This window comes from Hoplias malabaricus, chromosome 5 (assembly GCF_029633855.1).
Source record: "Hoplias malabaricus isolate fHopMal1 chromosome 5, fHopMal1.hap1, whole genome shotgun sequence".
NCBI classification, from domain to species: domain Eukaryota; kingdom Metazoa; phylum Chordata; class Actinopteri; order Characiformes; family Erythrinidae; genus Hoplias; species Hoplias malabaricus.
The window spans coordinates 50,050,482-50,072,899 of record NC_089804.1 but is presented as its reverse complement, the minus strand read 5'-3'; the positions used below and the strand labels follow the sequence as shown (position 1 = coordinate 50,072,899).

The 22,418-nt window shown below is 40.3% G+C and overlaps 1 protein-coding gene across 2 annotated transcripts; it reads left to right on the top strand.

Annotated features, from left to right (window-relative positions):
- Positions 1 to 2,445: 2,445 nt before the first annotated feature.
- On the top strand, positions 2,446 to 21,413 carry si:ch211-197l9.2 (microtubule cross-linking factor 2). 2 transcript variants are annotated; one of them, XM_066670148.1, is made up of 13 exons: positions 2,470 to 2,542; positions 3,015 to 3,209; positions 4,817 to 5,041; positions 7,921 to 8,079; positions 13,167 to 13,235; positions 13,919 to 15,043; positions 15,242 to 15,352; positions 16,904 to 17,065; positions 17,338 to 17,574; positions 18,823 to 18,866; positions 19,173 to 19,534; positions 19,727 to 20,592; positions 20,880 to 21,413. In XM_066670148.1, the coding sequence occupies exons 1-13, from the start codon at positions 2,540 to 2,542 to the stop codon at positions 21,030 to 21,032; spliced, it is 3,711 nt and encodes a 1,236-aa protein (XP_066526245.1). In that variant the 5' UTR covers positions 2,470 to 2,539; the 3' UTR covers positions 21,033 to 21,413. The 2 variants fall into 2 exon arrangements, with proteins under 2 accessions (XP_066526244.1, XP_066526245.1); XM_066670147.1 differs by having other exon boundaries at positions 2,446 to 2,542; positions 19,173 to 20,592.
- Positions 21,414 to 22,418: the final 1,005 nt, after the last annotated feature.

Sequence of the window (22,418 nt, the reverse complement as noted above, 5' to 3'; positions counted from 1 at the left end):
TTCAGCGTTCAGGAAATGAAGTCTGATAACAGCCTATCAAACTGGAGATCAAATGCAGATATAGAAGCTGGCGATGTTACACGATTGCGTTTGTCAGCTCATAACAGAAGAAAATGTTTTTACCCTGTTTATGACATTTTCAAGCATATTTTAAAAATATATTCATATTCCTATACCTAAATGCGAAAATACGTTCTTACTGCATTGAATATATCATGAACAGACGTTTAAAATGTATTGTTTTATCACTTTCCGCTTGTTGTTGTAATTTCACTGAGCACCACCAGGTGGCAGAGCAGGCTAACGGGTTATAGTAAGAGCTAATGACGATATTATCCATCCTGGTAGGACCCATTCTAATTAGTGAATTCAGCTTATTTAAAATGCCCTCATTGCTGATATTAAAGGCTAAGCACCACTTAATGGACCTCCGTGAATATTTTACATTATTGTAGTTACTGACATATATAAGTATGAATTAAAATGAAAATAGCAGCTTAATTTGCTTTAAAACTGACAATTTTATTAAATTGACGGAAAAACCCGAGCTCACTACGGAAATTCTTGAACGCGACCGTGACGTCACTGGTGGACAACGGCTGAAAAACGCCGCGGTAAAACACCGCTATGACTGACTGTTATGACAGTATCTAGCTAAATAACCAACATTATTCATGACAGTAGCCTAGCAATAAGCTAAACTCAAATGTAGAGGTACCGTTATTCTTGTAAATGTGATCGAAGTCGAACTCGAATTCATCCGACACTATAAACCTCCGTAATGCAGCTACGTAGCCGAGTATAATCTGAGCCGCCGAGTTTAGCGAGTCAAGCTAACGTTAACTAACACCAACTAAAACAGGCGAAGTGAGTGTCCTTACCCTGTTTACCTCCATGTTACAGAGGCTCTTGAACACCTTTCGTTGGTGTCCTTACATGCCCATATTGTTGGAAAAGTGCCAGTGAAATGAGCTACAGTTAACGGAGTGAGCGGATGGTCCTTTCCAAAGTGACCCTTTAAAGTTGACAAGTTTAGTCCATTTTCTTGATATTTTGGGATCTTTGGGCCATTTGTTCACAGATGTCCCACTGTACATTGAATGATTGCAGCCAAAAACAACACATCTTTTCGTCATTTTGCATTAAATTAAGTGCAACTTCTAGAGTGTTGTCCACCATCCAACAGTCTTTTAAACCTTATTCCTTGAATTAGTAAGAAATAACATGTTTTCTGACTATCAATAAACACAGGTTAGGAACTCACATTCCACTGTATTTATTTGTTTCACACTTTCATGTCGCTGGTGCTTAGCCTTTAATGTACAAGTGCACACAACTTTTAGACTCATTAAGGACGAAGCGGAGCTCAACATCACACAATGAGCACACTGCCTCACACAGCACCATTCATTCATTGTCTGTAACCGCTTATCCAGTTCAGAGTGACGGCGGGTCCCGGTGCTCCCGGAATCACTGGGCACAGTGAACACACCCTAAAGGCACCAGTCCTTCACAGGGCGACCAATCCGCTGGATATTCTCTCCACACACTCCAATCCACCTACCAACGTGTGCTGTTTCCATGGGAGGACACACCAAACTCCTCACAGAGAATCACCCGAAGCGGGACTTGAACCCACAACCTCCAGGTCCCAGCACCACAGCACCACACCTCCTCAAATATTAATTACAAATATTCATTAAAACATTCGAACAGGTGGCGTAGCATAAAGGCGTGTGGCACAGTTTCTCTTTTAAATTAGATCAAGGGTGAGAGAGAGAGAGTGTGAGAGAGAGAGAGAGAGGAGGGCGGGTCTCTGTTTTACTCACTGAGACTCACCCCGGAGGAGTTGAGGAGTTCAGAGTTGGATGAGAATGCCAAAGCTTCAGGCAGCAGAACTAAATGTTTTAAATCCGCGCAGAAATACATCGCTAATTACGCAGAAATTTCACGTTTTTGATAAAGATCCTTATTTTCTTTCAAAATGTTTTCCTTCACTTTTCACTTGCTTAATTTCTTCAGCATTTAGAAGAATTTGTTTCTTTCTTTTTACTCACTCTTTTAAACTCCAGCGTGGTGTATGACTAAATCTAAAGTGGAGGCTCCTCCGTTTTTGTCGCTCGTGTGTAAGATCCCGCGGAGCGCGCGGGTCATGAGCGGCGGGGACACGCACGAGCGGCGCTCCGGAGCGCGCGAATGTCACACGAAACCGGGCTCGGGGGAAGAAAAGCGCAAACGGGGCGAGAAGAGCCCCCGAGCCGTCGCTGCCGCCGGGGCTCAGAAACCTCGGGGGAAAATCTCCGCGAGGAGCAGAGCTAACGGGGCCGGAGACAGGAGTCGGGAACCCGTGAAAGAGCCGGGAGCTGCCCGCGGTAAACCGCGCTCCAACGACAGCGGCGGCTCCGAGGTCTCCGACAGCACATCGGAGGAGAGCAAGACCTCGGTAAACAGCGACGGGGAGAGGACAGACACGAGAGAGACAGGACCCCATGACTCCGGGGAACGAGGACATCTGGCTTCACCCACACTCTCTCAGAAAATGGTACAGGACAATGTCACACGTTTTATTTAGGCCTACTTTAAATGTCTAGTGCTTTCACCTACTAAGTACATTAAGTGGTTAATGTCCTCGACACAAAACATATTCTTTACACAGCTTCCTTCCAAATATATTTACATAGGACTCTTCGAACCACAGAGAATACCACTCTGAGACATTTAAAACCAGTCACACCAACACTGTAACAATGTAATATTAGCTTGTAGATGTTTACGTTGGTTCGTATGCTATAGTGAGGAATGACAAGAAGAAAAGGAAGGTCGTCTGACTGATCCAGAGAGAGCAAGGCTCCTGGAATCCTCAGTCTCATAACACTGAGACATCACCAGGGCTCAAACTCACACCAGGGCTTATCTCTCCATGCTCTTACACTATGGTTAAGGATGTTAGTATAAAATTTATCTCATGTGCACATACAGGCTACATGACTTCTGTATTGTTTTTTTTCTGATAGTACATAGACCGTCTTAACAGCCCACAGAGGAGCATCTCTCCCGGAGACCAGCAGTCCTTCGCCTCACTGGACAGCCACTTAAACTTTTGCCCATCTCTGGCATTCTCTGACATCACCGGAGAGTTTACACAGGGGCTTCACGAAGAGCTTCTGAGAGAGATTGACGACTTAAGATCAGAAAATGAATATTTAAAGGTAAAACAGTCTACGTTTTGGAGTACCTTTTAATATTGGAATGCTAGCATTATTAGTAAGTAATGACTTTTTTCCAAAGAAAGTGATTCAACATATATTTTTATACCACCCAGGTGTTAATGTGGATGACACAAACACATTGACTGACCGCATAAGGCATTAGGTCTGATGCCAGAGCTAAATCAAGTGTGTCACTTCCCATAAACTGGAGCCAGTATACAGTGATGCATATCAACCTTCCAGTGTAAACATGAGTAACTGTTTATAATGGTCTCACACCACTAGTTAACAGTAGTTATCTTAGCTATAAATTAGTTTCAATAATTATTTAAAATTGTGGTCTCTATATAGTTAGATTTTTTAAATAGAATATTTTGTAAATAGGGCGTCACGGTGGCGCAGCAGGTAGTGTCGCAGTCACACAGCTCGAGGGGCCTGGAGGTTGTGGGTTCGATTCCCGCTCCGGGTGACTGTCTGTGAGGAGTTGTTGTGTTCTCCCTGTGTCCGCGTGGGTTTCCTCCGGGTGCTCCGGTTTCCTCCCACAGTCCAAAAACACACATTGGTAGGTGGATTGGTGACTCAAAAGTGACCGTAGGTGTGAGTGAATGTGTGAGTGTGTGTGTTGCCCTGTGAAGGACTGGCGCCCCCTCCAGGGTGTATTCCCGCCTTGCGCCCGATGATTCCAGGTAGGCTCTGGACCCACCGCGACTCTGAATTGGATAAGCGCTTACAGATAATGGATGAATAATGAATTTTGTAAATGTTAATATCAGACCAAGCGACCCATCCTAAAGAGCCAGAGAGCAGAAGTAAATGTGACATTTTACTAACGGATTTAGGATTTAGTCTCTCCTTAAAGCACCTTTAATACTTTCGCTAATTACCTGGTGTCGTTCCTTGTTGTCACTGACGCAACAGAAGGCTTAGGTCAAGAAGGAGGCCAAGAAAACAATGCTGAGTCTGGAGGCTTTCAATGGTAGAGTTGGCACAGATATCTGCTTCCACTTGCAAATACTTAGCAAGCCTGTAGCCAAGTCTTGGACTTACTGCCATCTTTCTTTGGAGCATAATTATTTGTTGGCATTTATTCTGTCTCTAGATGAAATGAATCATAACTCATCTGTGTTTACTCATTTCAAATCAAACTCTCGCTATTTTGCACATGAATGGATGACAAATCTGTCAGAAAATGTTGGCTTTCTCTAAATTGTTTTATAGAGGATCTTTCACAAACAGATAGAAAAGAAATGTAATATTTCTGCAGCAGGAAATGTTGCTCTCACACAGTTCCAGGTTCAGTTGTGGGCTCAAAGCCCAACGTCTGTCCACTGTCTGTGAGGTATGATCACCCTGTGACTGCATGTGTTTTCTCTGGGTGTTCTGAAGTCATATTCGAAAGCCAGGAGGTGGCTTGGCTGTGTACAACTGTGCATGGGTATGAATGTGTGAGTGTGTGATTGACTGAGTGAGTGTGCGATGCCCTGTGATGGACTGGCACCCTGTACAGCATGTGTTCCTGACTTGTGCCCAGTTATTCTGTGTGCACTTCAAACCTGACCGGGATAACATGGTTGCAGAATATCAATGAATGAATGCTTTTAATACAGAACGAGGTGGAGGAGCTACGCTCTGAGATGCTAGAGATGAGAGACATTTACATGGAGGAGGATGTGTACCAGCTACAGGAGCTTAAGCAACAGCTGGACGCAGCCAACAAGACCTGCCGCATCCTGCAGTACCGGCTCCGTAAAGCAGAGAGACGCAGCCTGAGAGTCGCCCAGACTGGACATGTGGACGGAGAGCTCATCCGCACCCTGGAGCACGATGTTCGGGTTAGTGACTACGTACAACATACTGTTTTATCAGGCTTAGCATTATGATTCTTATAGCCAGGGTTATTTGGCGCGATGCCATACTGGAATCACGTTTGATTCCCTTGATAACTGGGGCATATATGGCTGTAGTGAATGTTCCTTTAAAGACTTACTGATTTTTGTCAGTGAGAAATGCATGTAAAGAATCCGCAGGGATATGTCCATGTGTGAATGGTACTGACAGAAAAAACATTTATACATTAGGAACAGATCTAACTGGGCTGGCTTTAAAGTTATACTTATTTGTAAGACAAAAAAAATGATTAAAAAAAGGCAGTCATTTTATTACAGTAGCAGAAAATGCCTAAATATTCCACTTTCCAGTGTACATTCAGTATGTCATCAAACAGGAAGCTGAAACATCATTCATTTCCAAAAATCTAACCAATGTCAGTGTTATTGTTTTAAGAAAATATTTGCTGAAATACCTTTATTTATTTATAAAACACATTTAATGCCATAAAAATTATTTTAAAATATTTTCATGAAAGCGTCATAGACTATGCATGTATAATAGTATCTGTCCATCCTTAAATATATGTTGTTTCTTAAGAAACCTTCATTTAAGCCATGTCCCATATTGGAACAGTTATTTTTAAGACTATATGCGTCATGATGTTTAATGTAATTTATGGGAAAGATCAAGCATTCCTTTCCATTGTATCATGCGAATTTTTCATTTACTTTCACTATGCAATTAAGTCACTCCCCTTATAGCTCTTCCACTTACATGAACTAGCAATTAAATGGCTGACTGTTCTCATAGTGCTGTGAGTAAAGAGTATCTCTGAAGGATGTTGACCCTCATTAACTCAGGATGTGTGCTACGATTACGCAACACGGGAGCAACTAAGTGTTACTTTGAGCCACAACATCTGAATCAACATTTTCTGATTCAGCGTGCTCTCACGTTGTGTTGTGAAATTCTCTTCTTGGTGCCTCTTGTAGGTCCAGACCACATTACTGAAAAAAAAACTTACTAAAGACCATGGCGGTGGTGATATTGCAGAGATGTTAGTCAAAGTGTTTATTCAGAGAGGGCATTTGGGTTTATTCAAACTTGCTTGAGATTTCACGACTGTGTGTATAGTGAGAAGCTTTCTGTTCTGGAGGTGGTCCAATTAACTTTTACGGTAAGATGGAGGGAAAAAATCCCTAGTGCTGTGCCTGCCAGCTGCTGTTTTGTGGCAGACCACTCACAACACAAGCATTTTTTGGTTTAAACTCATCAGCCAATCAGGGGCAGAGAACTGTGCAGGAACGTTGCAGCTATTAAAAGCCAATCAGCTCAGCATGGGTAACCCACATCAATGTATGCTTCCCTTCAACATTGCCTCATACCACAATTCACTGTTCTCTTGTTTATCCTCTGTAAGCATATTCCCCAGACACTTTGGTCTGTTTTGTTCTGAAAATGATTCATGATTAGGTTTAAGTTACACTGCAAATGATGGTAGACACCTATTTCTTCAAATGGGTGATTTCCACTATTTTAAGGTGTAGCCATTGCTGATACAGGTGTTCAGCTTATAGGAAGTTTGTCCCCCTATACTGCAACAACAGCCTCTTCTCTAAGAGGGCATTGCACTAGATTTAGGAACATTTCTTTGAGGATTTGATGGTATACAGCCACAAGAGCGTTACGGAAGTCTTGCATTGATTTTAAATCATGTGTTTTGGATCATGACTCCAGCCCATTCCAAAGGTACTGAATGGAGCCCCATTCCTCCAGAGAACAGCTCCACAGCCTCTAGCAGACAAATGGCTTTGAGCAACTGTTCCAGAGCATCCCATTTCATTTTACACTTTTCTATGGAGATTATGCAAGAGGTGAAAGCACAGCTGAACATCTCTCTCAACAGTGGGTGCACTTAAACTAGAAGAAATCCCTTAGTTTAAGAGGTGTCTACACATTTTTGGACATATATTGTATGTATGTCAAGGACTATGTCCAGCAGCATCAGTGAGGGGAGTCTCGCGACAGCTGTCTGTGTTCACTGCAGGAATACCCATGACCAGTCTATTTTCGAGGCATGTGGAGGAAATAGATACCATCAGGCTTTTTTTTTGCAAACTGGGACAGTGTGTGTGTGTGTGTGTGTAAGGAGAGAATATGCAGCTCAAGTCTTCTGTTCCCAACCACTACCAAGGTGATATCTGCAGTGTGACCATTTAAATGTATCGCTTACTCTGTCATTCCACATGTGCTAATCATTCTCTTCAGTGGAAAGGAAAGGAAGTTCGTAGCGTTAGTAAATGTAGTAAAGATGAGGAACACTTAGCACTCATCTTAATCCTTAATAGCCAAGTATAAAAGAGTTATATAATATATGATATTAGTATATTAGCATGTTATATAATATTATTTCTTTTAAAAATGTGTTGGTTGGTAAGTCAGTTTTAAGAAGTAAAGTAAATGGTTGTATGTGAGTTATACATATCGAACTTCCTGGTATGTGTGAGCATACATGGCCAAAAAAGCCTGATTCTGATTCACTAGATTAAGATGTTGACTGAAAATTTGAAATATTAGGGGAATTCCTCTTTAAAAGTCTGAACTTACACCAGGAAAAATACCAAACACAATCCTGTGATTAATATCACAGTGCAGTCACATGCCCCTTGATCCCCTGGATATATTTTTAACCACCCTTGTTACAATATTATACTGTCACAAAAACATGTATTTGAACACTCTTTTGAAAAACAACCCTCAAGTCTTATTTATCTTAAAGGAATGAACTTGCATTTCTCAGCACCCAGAGGAGAGGAACATTTAGTTGTTGTTGTTCTGATGCTGAATACTGATACAAGTCTCTCCAACAATATGCTTTCAGGTAGCAAAAAGTGTGTCCCTTCGACTGCATAGTGAGCTGGAGGCCATGCAGACGAAGAGCTCTCGGCTAGAGTGGGAGAACGAGGAGCTGAGAGAGAGACTGCAGGACATGGAGGTGGCCAAGCAAGTCCTGCAGACAGAACTGGACAAACCCAGAGAGGTGCAGACAGAGGGTTTAACTGATTTTCTAAATTAACATATTGATGAAAGGTGTTTCTACTTACTATTATTGAGCTGCAACTTAAAATAGGAAAAGTCTAGTCAGAAAAATAATCCAAAACACACTTTAAACCACAGAGTTTATTAACACTGACTGAATTAACACTGACAAGTAAAAGCTAAAGTTTTAGCCCACGGACAAGGCCTTCTTTTAATCAAAAATGGACCTGATAAACTACATCTGCTTAGATAAACACATTCAGCATTTATCAGTAATTAGATAGTAACTAATTTCATTAGTACTTGAACAGGCTAATGTAATCTCAGCACACCCAGCGCTGACAGCCTTTCATTGATCAAACAATGTCTATAATGTGCATTCTATTCTTTCATTAACACCTTCACAGTTCAGTGTTTATACGGTGTTACTTTGTCTGTTGATGTTCTAATGCCACACTTTTTTTGCAATAGTCAAAATTAAGTGTAATTTCAAGCCATACAGTGGAATTTACTCTATGACCTATGTCTGGCAATTACTGATGATTAACTTTCATTGCAAGATCACACGGGTGTTTGTTGGAAAGTGCTTAATTGTATACTTTTATTGATATTATGTGTTAAATTCTCTCAAAGGGCCAAATTCTACTGAGATATCTAAGCATTTTCTGTCCCTTGCTCATGCCTGTTTATCAACACAGCCTTGAAGCTTGGGAGAGTTGAGAATGATAACACTCTCTATAATCAGTGTTTGCTCCTACTGTGGGAGAGTGTGAAGAAAGAGTGACCTGTTAACATCTGTATATGAATATCTTATTATAAACCCAACTTTCTCCTCATAAGTGCACAATGACTCAGTCTAGTTTATTCTCAGTAACGTCTCCAACGACTCCACAAGGCAACAAATCAGATGTTGTGGTTTTCCAGATTTATTTTTAGCTCCAATTTCCTACCAGCAAAGAACTGAAATCGTTTTAAAGTTTTTTGCTTTATATTACAATGAACACTCAAACGTAATGAAAAGGTAGTTGCTTGTAACTGAGAATTTTAATGGCCTATTTGCTTAGATCATTTTTTTATGGACTGCTAATTTGACGGTCACCAGCTCCCATTTGGAGCAGTATTTTTAAAGTTACCCCAAAGTTTTCTGTCCTTCTGTGACCCATCCTCCTCTTCTCTTTGCTGTAGGTTAGAGTTTCAGCCTGACCTTGACCCCGCTATGGGTATGATGGGTGTGACCAACAGCTGACTGCTTGGGCAAAGCAGTGCAGTGTGAGATGTAAGGGCTAGAATTCAGGCACAGCTGCGCCTTTTGCCTGTGGGTGCAGGGAAGGAAAGAGAGATGATAGAAAGAGGAGGAAGGAGAGATAAAAGGGGGGGAAAGAGAGCAAAATATGGTGACTGTGGCTGTGCAACGGGCTATAAATAAATTTACAGTGAAGGTTCTCAACTCTCCACCTCTTGTATGGTAGCTAACATGTGGTTAAATGTGGTCTTGCTTTGTAGTTACCTAATTTGTGTACATGTTACTTCATAATAAATCTGTACCATGTTGCTGCAGATACAGCTATTCTCATCAAGACATATATGTTAAGACATTTCTGTGAGGATTTCATGGCATTCTGCCCCAAAAACATTACTGTGGTCAGGTACAGTTGCAGGAGATGTTTTCGATTACAGAAGGCAAATGACACCGGATTTAGCTTCATCAATCCACAGAACACAGTTCCACAGCTTCACAGGCCAATGCTGGGGGTCTTTATGGCCCTTTATAGCCCATATTTGGTATTAAACATGGTGACTTTAGGCTTATTTGTGGCTGCTCTACAGCTTGCTTTTTAATTTCATGGTTTCCTGTGCAGATCATACAAATTGAACATCTGTGTCTGTAAACATTGGGTTGACCTGGTTAATTTATTTAAGGTTTCCATAAACTTTTAGATAGAGTGCAACTTTGCTAATGCAGAAACCAGAGGCCTAGGCTATACTCAAGTCCCAGCACTGACTCGCTGTGACTGACTGTATGCAGTCAGTTTAATCCAGGATTCACTACTTAGAGGCAGATAGCCACAGCTCAGCTCAGCCTGCTAAACTCCAACAGCTGCTGCCCTGCTGATCCCCATGAACAGAGCAAATCACCCCAGCAAGATTATCCAGCTCTACACTAAACTCACAGACATAATCAATAACACCACCGTGAGATGAAGACAGGGCCATAGTTGACTTAAACTTAATGCTGTATCTTCAGATTCAGCTGCAAATGAACTTTGATTGCGGTTTTGTTTAACTGTTTGTATTAAGAAAGGGAATGTTATCATCAGCCGTAAACTTTTACTGAATTGATTTTTCTGTGAGGGCCCATATGAATTGAATTTTCCTCCCTTTTTTTAGGGGTTAATATAAATATTGTCACATACATTATTTGCTCCACGTTCCACAAAGTCCTTATAGTAAAGGGGATATATTATAGGGAAAATCTTTTCAGTCTATTGACAAATTCATTTGGGGATCTGGAGCTTCTACTAAGAGAGCAAAGGCAGGATTAAATAGAACAAATCTAACACTACAAATGTGGAGAAATACGTTTACTCATTAAATATAGTGAAAGGAAAAGAAACAAAAGAAAGAGAACCAAGCAAAAATGAGTAAAGGCCAGAGCTTGTTGAAAAGGGGTGAAATATGTCCCCTTTAAACTCAAACTAGCCTAAAAAACCTGGTTATTAGTTTATGGCCTTTGTGATATCACATATTTGTATTTCTGCTTCAGTATCTTACTTTACATATTGGTGTTATAATGAGTGTTTCATATCACACTATAGAACAATGCTTATTTACATATTTATTTATGAAGCTCACATGTTTTGGTAAAGGGCCATTCATTCATTCATTCATTATCTGTAAGCGCTTATCCAGTTCAGGGTCGCGGTGGGTCCAGAGCCTACCTGGAATCATTGGGCACAAGGCGGGAATACACCCTGGAGGGGGCGCCAGTCCTTCACAGGGCAACACACACTCACACATTCACTCACACCTACGAACACTTTTGAGTCGCCAATCCACCTACAAACATGTGATTTTGGACTGTGGGAGGAAACCGGAGCACCCGGAGGAAACCCACGTGGACACGGTATAGGGTCATGCAAAAAGGAATTCTATAAAATTGCAGACATCATAACTAGACCTTTTTACCATTTAAAATCATGTGAGGTAATATTACCAAAATGTTTAGCACCATAAAACTTTTGGAATCATTAACTAACTGTTGATTGGGCCATTAACTTTAAGCAAATTAAGGTGAGTTTAAATGAGCATAACATAAAAATATTCCTATTATCCCGAAGGTCTACACAGTTCAGATTAGAACCTCAGAGTAAATGTACATTGAAAGAAAAAATAATATGGGTCTTTAAATGAAGTTTTCAGTACATAATCATATGTCAGATGAAGCTTAGTACATTTACCAGTCATAATTAGAGTTTGAGTCAGTGATCTTTTTTATAATGCATATACAATGGGGATGTCATGTCCGAGGCTGTTAGTGTTTCTTAGGGGCTGGCTGTCAGACAGAGCAGCAGACACAGCGACTGACATGAGTCAACATTCCTCTCATACTCAGAGCAGCATGCATGCTTTGCTTGTAGTAATAGCTTCAGGAATTGGGTCTGGACTTTATGACTGTGTGCTCCTTGCACAATGTATTGATTTTGTTTCAACCTTATAAAATTGGTTAACGAGTGTCGCACTCTGTTGTGCTGTGTTTCCTGTCCATATGTTTATCTGTCCCTGTCCTCCTGGTCTTCTGTTTTACTTGGGAGCTGTCCGTCACTGTAGTTGGTGATTGCTTTCAGGTGGCACAGGTGGTCTCTCCATCTCAGTGTATTTAAGCTTTGTTGTAGCCCTGTCCAGAGCCTGACATTTTGTGTGTCTGTGTGTGTGAACATGTACTCAGTGTTATTTTTATATACTTTTGGTTCCATGAACAGCCATGTTTGTTTAACTGATATGTGAGTGTCAAGAACCTTTTAAAGGTTTAAAAACCATTTTGGTTCTCTATGGATCCAAAAGTGGATCTTCTAAGGCATTGGTCGCATAATTGGTTTTCTAGCTTTTGTTGTTTTCTTTGGACTGTCATAAAACCCTTTCATCTGCTTCTTACCTACTTGCCTGGGTTTACATGTCAAGCTTATATGAATTTGCAGCAAGGTGTTTAACTGTCTTTGCAACTATATACAAGTACACAGTGAAACAAAGTTACGTTCCCCCAGGACCAGAGTACACAATGTACAGCAGTAAAGAATAGCAAGAAATACATTATAGCTAAACTTAATCATCCCAAGTTCTAAAAACTGAGAAGGCGTTTGCCATAGCAGTTATTAAAAATTACACTGTGTAGACTCTTGGCCTTCAAGGTTTCTCCTTGATCAGCAGAGATTAGCAGGATGGCATGATGGCATGATTCAGAGACGCTCATGAAGGGCGTTGCTCTGAGGACAAGCTAGATAGGCAGTTAAAGACTCTGTTATTATCACTTCTGTCATTAAAAGACACATTCTTTGAGAGGCAGCAGGGTTGGTGGTATGCTGTCATGCTCAGATTTCTGTATTTCTATTCAACCACTGCCCACCTATTGGTTGGCTGACTGCAATGCGGTAGGCTTGGAGTCCCCTTGTTCCGGGGCTTTGCTGCATGTTCCTGTGGAATTCAGTGCCTTTCTCCATAGATGACGCTGCAGGCCCACACAACCCTACAGATTGTCAATGCGGGTCCACCTGGCTTCACAGACATTGCTGCAGGCCTGCCTGGCTTTGCAGGCTTTTTAGTAAACCCCCCCACCGCTGTGGACCTCGCTGTAAGTTGGCCCAGTTTTGTAAAAGTTGTTTAAGGCCTACCTGCCTCTGTGGATTTTGTTGATCCCCTGCTTACCTCAGTTTATGTAAAACTTCTTGAGTATTTAAATAAATTGCCTATTGTTGTCGTTTTAGATCATTGGTGAGTTTCTGGTTACAATGCAATTGCAAAATCTTAAGTAATAAAATAAATAATTACGCAATGCACCCTAACTATGCATCAATACTATTGGTGTTTCCACAGAATTCTCTCAGGAGGAGATCAAGTCTGAAGTCCACAGCTGGAAAGAATGAAAGGAAGCTCTCTCCACCGGTGAATACAAATAATGATTTTGTTGAACAGCTATAATTATTATACCCATAACTGCTTTTCACAGACATTATAATATACAGTGTGATTTCTGCCTGATGAGTTTCCCCAGTTTTAGTCCATCAATTTCCTCATAATAAAAAGCTCATTAGAGGGTCAAACCACATACATCCAACAATGTCTTAATTAATCTGACTAACTTACATGAAAAAGCATTTTATTTTACTTTTATTTTATTTGACTTTTGTTTCGGGGGCGGCACAGTGGTGCAGCTGGTAGTGTCACAGTCACACAGCTCCAGGGACCTGGAGGTTGTGGGTTCGATTCCCGCTCCGGGTGACTGTCTGTGAGGAGTTGATGTTCTCCCTGTGTCTGCGTGGGTTTCCTCCGGGTGCTCCGGTTTCCTCCCACAGTCCAAAAACACACGTTGGTAGGTGGATTGGAGACTCAAAAGTGTCCGTAGGTGTGAGTGTGCATTGCCCTGTGAAGGACTGGTGCCCCCTCCAGGGTGTATTCCTGCCTTGCGCCCAATGATTCCAGGTAGGCTCAGGACCCACTGCGACCCTGAACTGGATAAGCAGTTACAGATAATGAATGAATGAATGAATTTTGTTTCATAACAGTATTTAGTACAATCTGCTTGCTTGAAAGCTGCTAAAATATATAAACATTTCTGTATTTAATAGGAAGATAGTGCAGATCTGAAATGTCAACTCCATTTCGCTAAAGAAGAGTCAGCACTCATGTGCAAGAAGCTGACGAAGATGGCTGTGGAGTGCGAGAGCATGCGAGAGGAGCTGGCCAAGTACAGGCTGCTTTATGGTGATGTGGATTCATCTCAAGCTGCAGCAGGCACCACCAACTCAGCACACACCCGGGAAGCAGAGGTCAAAGTTCATCTGCGTCTCGTGGAAGAAGAAGCAACGCTCCTGAGCCGGCGGATTGTGGAACTGGAGGTGGAGAACCGGGGATTGAAAGCAGAGATGAGTGAAATGCAAGAAAGAGTTGGAGGAGGCAAAGAGGATGAAGATGAATTGATGCAGGGGGGAGGGGAGCATCTGGCTGTGTCTGTCAGTGTGGGAATGGAAGTGGATACTAATGGAGTGCTGTGTAATGGACAGCCAAATTCTGAAGAAACCAGTGGCTCAGAGGACTGTTCACTAAGCCAGATTCACAGAGAGGGGCCGGTGGGTGGGGAAACGGACCCACTCGAAGACCAAGAAAAGTCTGCTGAAAGTATGGAGTGTGCTAAAGAAGCCCAGTGTGAGACACACTGCAGTCTTAGTCTGAAGGACCTCGAGACACTGTTAGCAATTCGTGATCAAGCCATGCTTGTTTCGTCGACCATCCAGTTGTTGATCGGCCAAGCAAAAAATGGTCTCTCACCAACCTCTAACCATTACTTAATTTCGGACACTCCTTACCTCAGCAAGTCAGAAGTTGATTTGCAGTGCAGGGCCCATCCATGGCTTCTGGACCCCATGTTGAGCCCTCTGACCAGTGGGCTGGAAGTGTTAGAGTCCCAGTTACGCACTCTAGTTGAAAAAGTAGAAGTTATTGAAAATTCAGTACAATCTGAACATGAAACAAAAAGCATTATTTCAGACATTGGTGAAGACACAAATACAGAAAATGCACTGGAGACAGACAAACAACAGTGTCCTACTGAAGAAACAACTTATCAGTCAAGTACCAGTGAAGACACAGGACACCTGGACAGTCTTGAATTACTGACAGTACAACTACGCTGGTTCCTCCAACAATGGCGACAAGGGGAGAGACCCACTGGAGAGATCAAGAGTATATTTGAGGTAAAGTCAGTCAAAGTGTCAAACTGGGGGTCTTTAATAGTTGTAAAAATATGATATTACAGACAAAAACACGTCTCTTCACTTACTATCCTCCTTTTCCTTTATGCTCAATTATCCTGCATTTGCACTCCTTTTTTTCATAATGCTCCATGGTGAGTTTTTAAGAGCTCTGATTTATCGTCTCACTGTCCATTTTAGATGGACTTTCAGAAAGATCATGGTCTTCAAATGGAGGCAGATGCAAACGGTTCCAGGAAGCTCTGCACCTCATCTGCAGAAAATGAAACCCATAAACCATGCTTCATACAGGTATGAAAAAGTATGGGGCATGAATGTGACCACCTTTTGAGTGAAGTCAAATGATTTTTATTGTCATTTCTCAGTATAATGTTCTTCAGGCCCATAGTGCAGCACAATACAATAAAAGGTTCTGATACTCTGTTGTCCTGTTTAATGTTTAACAAGTGCCTGTTTAGTGTTTAACAAGAATATACTATGAATACTAGACAATAAACACATAGGATAATAAATACACACTGGAAAAAAATCTCATATATTCCCACACCATATGAATAAAGGTTGTGGTGTGATTCCATGAATTTTTGTACTATAACTGAAACCTAATATAATAACACTATACTATAATGTACTATTGTACTATACATGAAGCTTAATATAATAATACTATACTATAATGTACTATTGTACTATAACGGAAACCTAATATAACAACACTATACTATAATGTATTATTGTACTATAACTGAAACTTAATATAATAACCCTATACTATACTGTACTATTGTACTATAACTGAAACTTAATATAATAACACTATACTATAATATACTATTGTACTATAACGGAAACTTAATATAATAACATTGTACTATAATGTACTGTTGCACTATAACTGAAACTTAATATAATAACACTGTACTATAATTTACTATTGTACTATAACGGAAAACTAATATAATAGCACTATACTATAACGTACTATTGTAGTATAACTGAAACTTAATACAATAACACTATACTATAATGTACTATTGTACTATAACTGAAATGTAATATAATAACACTATATTATAATGTACTATTGTACTATAACGGAAACCTAATATAATAACACTATACTATAACGTACTATTGTACTATAACTGAAACTTAATACAATAACACTATACTATAATGTAATATTGTACTGTAACTGAAATTTAATATAATAACACTCTATTATAATGTACTATTGTACTATAACGGAAACTTAATATAATAACATTGTACTATAATGTACTGTTGTACTATAACTGAAACTTAATATAATAACACTGTACTATAATGTACTATTGTACTATAACTGAAACTTAATACAATAACACTATACTATAATGTACTATAACTGAAATTTAATATAATAACACTATATTATAATGTACTATTGTACTATAACGGAAACTTAATATAATAACATTGTACTATAATGTATTGTTGTACTATAACTGAAACTTAATATAATAACACTGTACTATAATGTACTATTGTACTATAACGGAAACATAATATAATAACACTATACTATAACGTACTATTGTAGTATAACTAAAACTTAATACAATAACACTATACTATAATGTACTATTGTACTATAACTGAAATTTAATATAATAACACTATATTATAATGTACTATTGTACTATAACTGAAACCTAATATAATAATACTATTCTATACTGTATTATTGTACTATAACTGAAATTATTATATTATTAATATAATAATATTGTTAAATATACATTTTCATGAAATCACTATTGCAGTCAGTTCTTTTAATGCACAATGGTCTCCTCTCTGCAGGTGAGCAGTGCTCTTCTCTCAGATCTCAAGGCAGTGCTGAAGGATCTAGGCTTTGAGCTTCAGGAAGAGTACCGAGCTGGCCAGCACATTGCACAGCAATTTGCACAAGCCAAAGCACTGTGGATAGTGGAGTGTACAGAGCTCAAGAGCCTCATAGAAAGGGTGAGGAACCCAAAAATATGTATCTCCACATATGTATCTTAAAATACTTGCATTTTAGAAAAATAGCACTGTCAAAAGAAAGTCAAGCACTGTCAGCCTGAAATCTCACTGAACATTAATTTAATGCGGCAACATGACAGGATATACTTATTATTGCTGTCCTAACAAACCTTGTATCTTCATATTGTAACTTTGCAGGAAAATTATAAAAAATATTTTTCAGTGTAACTTTGAGCAAATAATTTTTATTAGATTTTTGTTTGTGCACACAGCTGGAGGGTGCATCTGGAAGAGTTGTGGCAAAGACGTCCTCTGACCTGAACACAGAACTGCAGAAAGATCATGTCGAAAAGCTTCAGCATCTTTTAGCTGAATCTTATGTCACGGTCATGGATTTGACACGACAGCTAAAGGTGTGTGAACGTAACTGGAATATTGAGAAGCAGGAGCTTCTGAAACATCTAAACACAGCTCATCTGGACTGGGATTATCAAAACAAGACCATCCAGGTACACCCTTGTACCATATTCATAATGAAGCATTGAGCTATCTGCCTATTGTGCCTAACAACAATTTTACCATATTATAATCAAGGCTCTGCCATACTTTTTTTGTTTTGTTTATTTGTTTTTTTAGGGTGGTGACAAATTTCAATATTATAATATAGGCATAGCCCATAAGCATGATTGTACAGGTCTCTCAGGCAGTAACAACTTTAAGCACTTCCTCTGTCAAGTAACAGAAAAATTCTCTGAGCAAAAACTGAGTAAATCTGCAGAGAGGATGACAGTGCAAATAAATTCTGACTTTACAAGACAGAGTTAAAATGCCAGAGATGTAAAAGGTGAGAGATCCCTTGGAAGTTGAGTGTGTTCAAGATAAAACTCTATAAAACAATATGATGGAAGGCTGCAAATAAGAGCTTGTTGTTTATTAACTGGCAAACTTACTTTTAATATCATGTATCGTTTGCTGAAATGTAGCTTTAGTCATTTAAACTGACTATCTGCACATTGACATTGAGGGCTACCTCCCATTTGCCTGCAAAAGGTCTTACTTTACTGAATTTGTAGTTGTTCTTTCAGTGCGACTTATATACTTAATACCAATGAATATTATATATGAAAACATCATAATACTCTGCGATTGGCCATGTTTCAAACTGCCACTCAGGAAACAGGGGTTAGGCAAGTATATATGAGGTTGGAATTTAGGCTAATCCTCTGTTGGGACTGCAGTACAGTAGGGCAAGCGCTAACATCAGCTACAATCACGACTTTGGATTAAGAGAGGGCATAGTCAGAGTCCAGTGACCACAGGCAGCACTAAATAGATAAATAAGAAAGTGACAAAATGGCACTGATGATGGAAAACATGACAAGATTTTATAAAGACATTCACATACAAAATACAGCTTGTCTGTTGTGGCTGAAGTAAAATAGAGTTACATGCACCATTCTGTTGGCATTTGGCCTTCCACATTGGAATTTGCCCAAGTAGTTGATCTCAAAATGTTTCTGGTCCCACTCCTGCATACTTTACAGACTATAATCCCTCGCACTCTGACATACTTTTCCCAAATAAGACAGACATTTCCCTCCAATTGCTATGCCTCCACAGCTTAACAGTAACTAATATTGTAGGCTGTCAATATGCCCACAATATTTAATAACTGTTTCTCTGGAATTTGAACAGTTCTTGGTTTTTTAATACACGGTCCCGAAAAATCTTGAAAAAATATATCTTTTTGTTTTCAGTCCAAAGGATTCAAAACCTCACAAAAAGGAGGAGAAACCAAGAGGTCAGTTCCACCTTCATATTCCCAAGTCATTTTTACTTCATACCATCAGTCATGGTCACATGGCTTCACTGTGCAAAGTGTATATGATGATCTTTACAACCTGCTGAAATCATACTTTTCCAGATGTGAATCACCTCTGGAAATTGACTTATAACTCACAAATGCACACTCTCTCGCTGGGACACTGTGTCCTGTATTTTGTTCAGTGGATGTTGTAGTCTTATAAACTCTACCAGTATCATATATTCATCTTAATAAAGCAAACATTATATTCTAAGAACTAACAGAATATGTTGTTTTTCCCAGGATGAGTGCTAAAATGGAACAATCAGTACGGGTGTCCAGCAAGAACTGGTTATACCTCAGTCGAGAGGCAGCTCTTATGGACAGAGAAGACACATGTAAGACTTGGGACTGTCCCATTATGCCCCCTAACTTCCCTGGAATGAACCTAAAACAGAAAGATGCTCAGAAAAGCCACACTGCTCCAGAGAGAACCAAGCTGAGGATATATTACAGCCCTCCATCAGCACGCAGGATTCACATAAGCACTGTGGCAAAAGGTCAGGATGAGTGTGAGGAGCTTCTGGAGAGACAAGAACACAAGTGCCACTTATCTTCATCTCCTATCAATGGAGATTCACCCACTGTCTATCAAAGCTGGCATGGTACTGTACCTCTTGAATGCTATAGTGCAATAGAGCGGCATCCCATTGCTTCCATTAGATCCAGTTCTTCTTCTGTTTTCCACAGCTGTATTTCATCTTCATCTTGCTTGCCTTTCGCTTTAGAGGTTTCAGCGAATATGAGTGATGATATGAAGGAAATAACTGCTAGTGTGCTTCAATCATCCCTCCCAGGCACTCCAGAAAGTAGGAGAGGGAGGGACTCAGGGAACCATACTTTGGCAATGATCAGCACAGGAACCCAAACACACACCCAGTTGCAGGTGAACAGTGTGGCCCTCCAAACTGACAGCCCTCGAAACGTGTATTCAGGAAAACACTGGTCGCCAAGGGTCACCTCGTTTGTATCTGGGCGCTCCCAGCCAATCTCAGCCTCCCTCGAGAGAATGCCTGGGGCAACAGAGAGGCTTCCCCCTTGTTCTACCTCACCCAAACTCCAGAGAAGACACTCGGCCTCCTCCCCGTTTTCCTCTACCTTTTCTTCTTCCAACTCCTCAAATTCCTCATCTTCAGTTACCTCATCCACCTTGTCTTCTTCCTCGTCTTTGACCATTTCCTCCAGGCTAGAGACATCTAAAGAGCGTGGTTTGTGGAACCTATCACAATGCAGTTCCAGTTCTTCTGCCTGGGGTCGCTCCAGCACCACCAGACCCAGCTCAGTGTCTGGAGGTGGCAACGAAAAGCCCACTGGCCGCAAGTCTGCAGGGATCCACAAATATGGGTTAGTTCAAGAGTTTTTCCGGAATGTGTGCGGCCGCGGAGAGAAACCCAATCCAGGAGGAGAGAAAACACCTGTAGTGCGCAGGGATCACCCCACTTCAGCCAGAGCAAAGAAGACAGAAGCGCCTCCATCTCGGATTCCTGCTGTGCCGCTGGTCCGAAGTGACAGCGTGTCAAAAATTGTTAATCGCAGGTTTATGAAACAGAGTCTGAAAGATGAACCAGGGTCTGGTCAGACACAAGCCCAGGGTCATAGCCAAAGTCAGGCCATCAAGACCCCCCATAGTAAAGACAAGAGCCTTGGTCCTGTTACTCTGGAGGTGAGTTAGGTCACTTTCTCAGCTCTATATTTCCCCCAGTGGGGTTAGTTTGGTTAGGTGGTTTGATAATAGTGGCCTATTAAAATTGTTTAAAATTACAGAGAAAAAAAGTGTAAGATTAAAATTTGTGTTTGTTTTCTAATTCTAGATATTACTGTTCCTGTCAGTAGTCATTTTTGCATTTTGTTCGGAAAATAAAACAAAGAATTCTCATACAGGAGACATTTCTCTTGCAATATGAAGGTTTTTTCTTAACTTGACCTTAATACCTATATTTCCTTTTGTAGGATGGCTCCTGTGACTGTAGCTCTAGGACTCTGGCCTCCTGCTTTGCTCGAGCATCACGCACCAATGTCCGACATGTCCACAGCCACTGTAAACTCCGTTCAAATGAATATCCGCCAACAGCTTGTAGGAAAGAGGATCCACTTCCTCGGTGAGGGGCGGAGTCACCCTGTAAACTTATACCACTGATTCTGCTGCCCAGCTGACTGGATTCTTTCAAGAGGTGGAGATGGGCTCGGAAGAGAGACTTGGTGATGGTCTAAATGAGACGAACGGCAGATACATGACACAGTTTACTCGACTGACACCCTCTGGCTTTTTTCAACACACTCTGGTTTAACATGAAGTGGATTGGACTCCTTTGCTTATAGATTTAATATGTATTTAGGTTTAGTGCTTTAAGCTGAGACATTTTAAAATATGATTTGTAATCTAATGTATACCACATTTAATGTTTGTCTCTAGGATTTTTATACTGGTTAATACTTATGATCTACTGACATAGACTGTTTGATGCCTTAAATAGAAATGATATAATGTGCTGTAAATAAATGTCATATACCACAGTGGTTTGTTTTTGCCTACTGCAAGGTCATTATTAGGGGGTGATTAACTACCTAGCTCTGTATTCAAATTCTAGAAGTAGCAGTATTGCTGTTGATAGGTTTGTTGTTGTTAATAAAAACTGGAATCCAATTTGGCACAAGCCATGTTAACTCACAACTGCTTTCTAAATACCAGTTTAGATTAGTAATGCTTAAACAAATGTAGTTAAATTAAATAAAAAGGGGCGTAAATCACAGAAACGTTTCACATTTATCTGTTAATCCAATCTAAAACAACTTTAACCATCACAATGAAGTTAATGATGCTTTTTCAATGAGGCACAAGACGGAGAATCAAAATTAGCTATGTATTAGCTATCTAAAGAATAATTATAATTTAATAAACATTTACATTACATTTAATAAAACAATACAACAATATTTTAAATGAAACATAAAATATAAGAACATTTTTGATGAATATGGCCCTTCAAATCTAGACTGGCCACTGAAATAATTATACAATCGCTCCACCTACTGAGCATTGCAATGTACTACAACGAGTACGACTGAAGATCCTTATGAACTGTCATTCATTCATTCATTCATTCATTGTCTGTAACCGCTTGTCCAGTTCAGGGTCGCGGTGGTTCCGGAATCACTGGGCGCAAGGCAAGAAAACACCCTGAGCGACACACACCTTTCAGTCGCCAATCCACCTACGGATATGTGTTTTTGGACTGTGGGAGGAACAGACTGTCAGTCACCCGGAGGAAACCCACGCGGACACGGGGAGAACACACCAAACTCCTCACGGACAGTCACCCGGAGCAGGACTTGAACCCACAACCTCCAGGTCCCTGGAGTTGCGCCACCGTGCGGCTCTATGTACATATTTTAATGTCACCCTATTACCACCAAAGAAGTCTCTGAACACAAAAACAAAACAAGCAAACAAACAAAAGTTTAAAAGAAAAGACAGAATAATATGTGAAT